At 37.8% G+C, this 2,288-nt stretch overlaps 1 protein-coding gene across 3 annotated transcripts in view; it reads left to right on the top strand.

Moving 5' to 3' along the window:
• The window catches only part of LNP1 (leukemia NUP98 fusion partner 1), a 60,972-nt gene extending 58,987 nt beyond the window's left edge, over nucleotides 1-1,985 (top strand). For all 3 annotated transcript variants that reach the window (XM_017891893.1, XM_017891894.1, XM_017891895.1), the window contains one exon: nucleotides 1,446-1,985. In XM_017891893.1, the coding sequence (XP_017747382.1) occupies nucleotides 1,446-1,595 (150 nt within the window). In that variant the 3' untranslated portion in view covers nucleotides 1,596-1,985. The remainder of the gene's footprint in view (nucleotides 1-1,445) is intronic.
• The last annotated feature ends 303 nt before the right edge of the window (nucleotides 1,986-2,288 follow it).

A 2,288-nucleotide genomic window follows, 5' to 3' on the forward strand; every position in this document is an offset into this window, starting at 1 on the left:
AAAAAAAAAAAAAAAAAAAAAAAAAGAAATTCAGAACATATACAGATACACTTCAACTTTTCCCTATTTGATAATCTACACACTTTCCTAAGGCTAACTACATTAAAAGTGTTATTTTCAGCAAATTTAAAATGATTTATATCGTCTTTTGTTTGGGGACCAAATGTATACTAATACCTAGATTTAAATTTTACATATTTCTACATCAAAAAGAACCAGAAACTGTTTCTATGTCCTGATCATGACCAACAATGTTAAATTCTTTCATTTTGATATTTAAAAATTCAGTCGGCTTATTTTGATAATTTTCACATTTAGCATCTAAGTGATGTGATAAAATGTATTTCCGAGCATTATTTACAAGCATTTCTCAGATGGTCTTTAATCATCACTCTATTTTTTCTTATAAGAGACCTTAATGACTGCATTAACATTGTAGAGTGACTGACACCACTGTGTTAAACAGATAGATGCCTCAATAACTCTCAGCTAGCACGGCTGAGCAAGCATGACCCTGCTTATGTGACCGCCACTCACCACTGCTTGACTTCACCTGATAAAAACTATGGGGTTTCCCAACATTTCTAGTTTGAATAGGAGAGGAGTAATGGTTTTGCTTGTTTATTTTTTAAAATAGAAGCATAAATAGATACCGTGGCCACATTTATTAATGCCATCGTTTTGATAATTCCTTTGAAAGGCACCCTGTGGCCATACAAACTAAAGAAGCAAGCCCCCACCCTCCAGTAGGTCGCTATCACTCTGTTTACAGTTACCATTGCACTTATCACTGTGGATTATTTTTTCACTTCCTTTTAGGCTTATTGATGACTGTCTGTATCCCTCCACCGAGGTGTAATATCTAGGAAGTAGGTCTATTTAGTGTTATATCTCCTGATCCTACAACAACAGTATGTGTTCAATGAATCAGTGAATAATGTGGAATCCTGGGGACACATGTTGGGGGTTGTTAATCTGGTTGGGTGTCATTCCTTAACACTTCATTCTTCCCACAGTCCTCACATGAAAATTTAGTGAAAACTCTACTATTAATGTAATTTGAGGGACTGAACACAGAGAGCTAAGAATCATTCCATGTGTGATCTCACTTGACACTTTCCTTTTCAAAAAGCACCAGGGGACTATTAATTTCATCGTGCCATGAGATCACACCCCCCAGTATGTTCAGAGGCAAAGAGTCATAGGCGTGTGCAGGTTGTACTTCCTTCCCAGACCATCTGCTGATGCCCAGTCCCCTCTATTCGTTTCTTTGTGACCAAAACCTCTAGCAACATCCTTAGGTTTATGCTAATGTATTTCTAGAAACCAAGAGGTGGAAGTCTGCTAAACCATCAGGGCTTTCTCTGTGTCTGATTATTAAGAGAGATGTGGAGTGTTGTCAGCTGCTTGTGCATTTTTACCTGTTTCTGCTCTTTCCCTTTCAGGGACCTGAAAGCAGAAAGGAGAGAAATGAAAGAGAATGCCTGAGGATGGAGATAAAATCCCGAAAGAAAGTAGAGGAAGAAAGGAGCTCTAGGAAAGAAGAACATGGAGAAGCACACATGGCTCCCCTGTTTGAAAAAGGGCCTGAATAATACTCTGCTTCCGCCTCATGACATCAGATGCTAGTTTTGGTTTTTTTCTTTGAGCCCTAATTCACCATTTCAGGATGTGGATGGGGGCGGGGTTAGGGGTAAAAACAGCTATAAAAGCAACTGCAGATGCTGAGTGACTGCAGTGGGCAGGGTATGTAGCTGCTCCAAGATGACTTGCATCATACCCCATTTACTGCTGGCATCTTAGTTGAGAGTATATTCTGCTTGGTTGCCTTTTTATGGGAATAAAGAGAATAAAAGGTATTTTAATAGAATAAAGAAAAATTTGAAAACGTAATACAAGGTATTTAAAGAGCCACCCACATAGCTTCACCAACCCTTCTTACACATCAACTCACAAATCATCTCAAATAAAAGTCATTGGTATGACTCTTGAGTTTACTTTCTTGTCAGAAGTAATTATGTAAGTATGTCTAATGGCCATCATTTAAGGAGAACTGGTAATTAACCTGCCAAGTACTATGCTGGATGCTTTAATGCACTATCTAAAATAAGCTTCACTACTCTGAGGTGGGACCTTGTGTTAGTCAGGATTCTCCAGAGAGAAAGAACCAATAGGATAGAGATAGATAGATAGATAGATAGATAGATAGATAGATAGATAGATAGATAGATAGATGATAGAGATATAGAGATAGAGGTAGAGATAAATAGGGATAGAGATATATGAGA

This window comes from Rhinopithecus bieti, unplaced genomic scaffold, assembly GCF_001698545.2.
Source record: "Rhinopithecus bieti isolate Rb0 unplaced genomic scaffold, ASM169854v2 scaffold_20579, whole genome shotgun sequence".
In the NCBI taxonomy this organism is placed as follows: domain Eukaryota; kingdom Metazoa; phylum Chordata; class Mammalia; order Primates; family Cercopithecidae; genus Rhinopithecus; species Rhinopithecus bieti.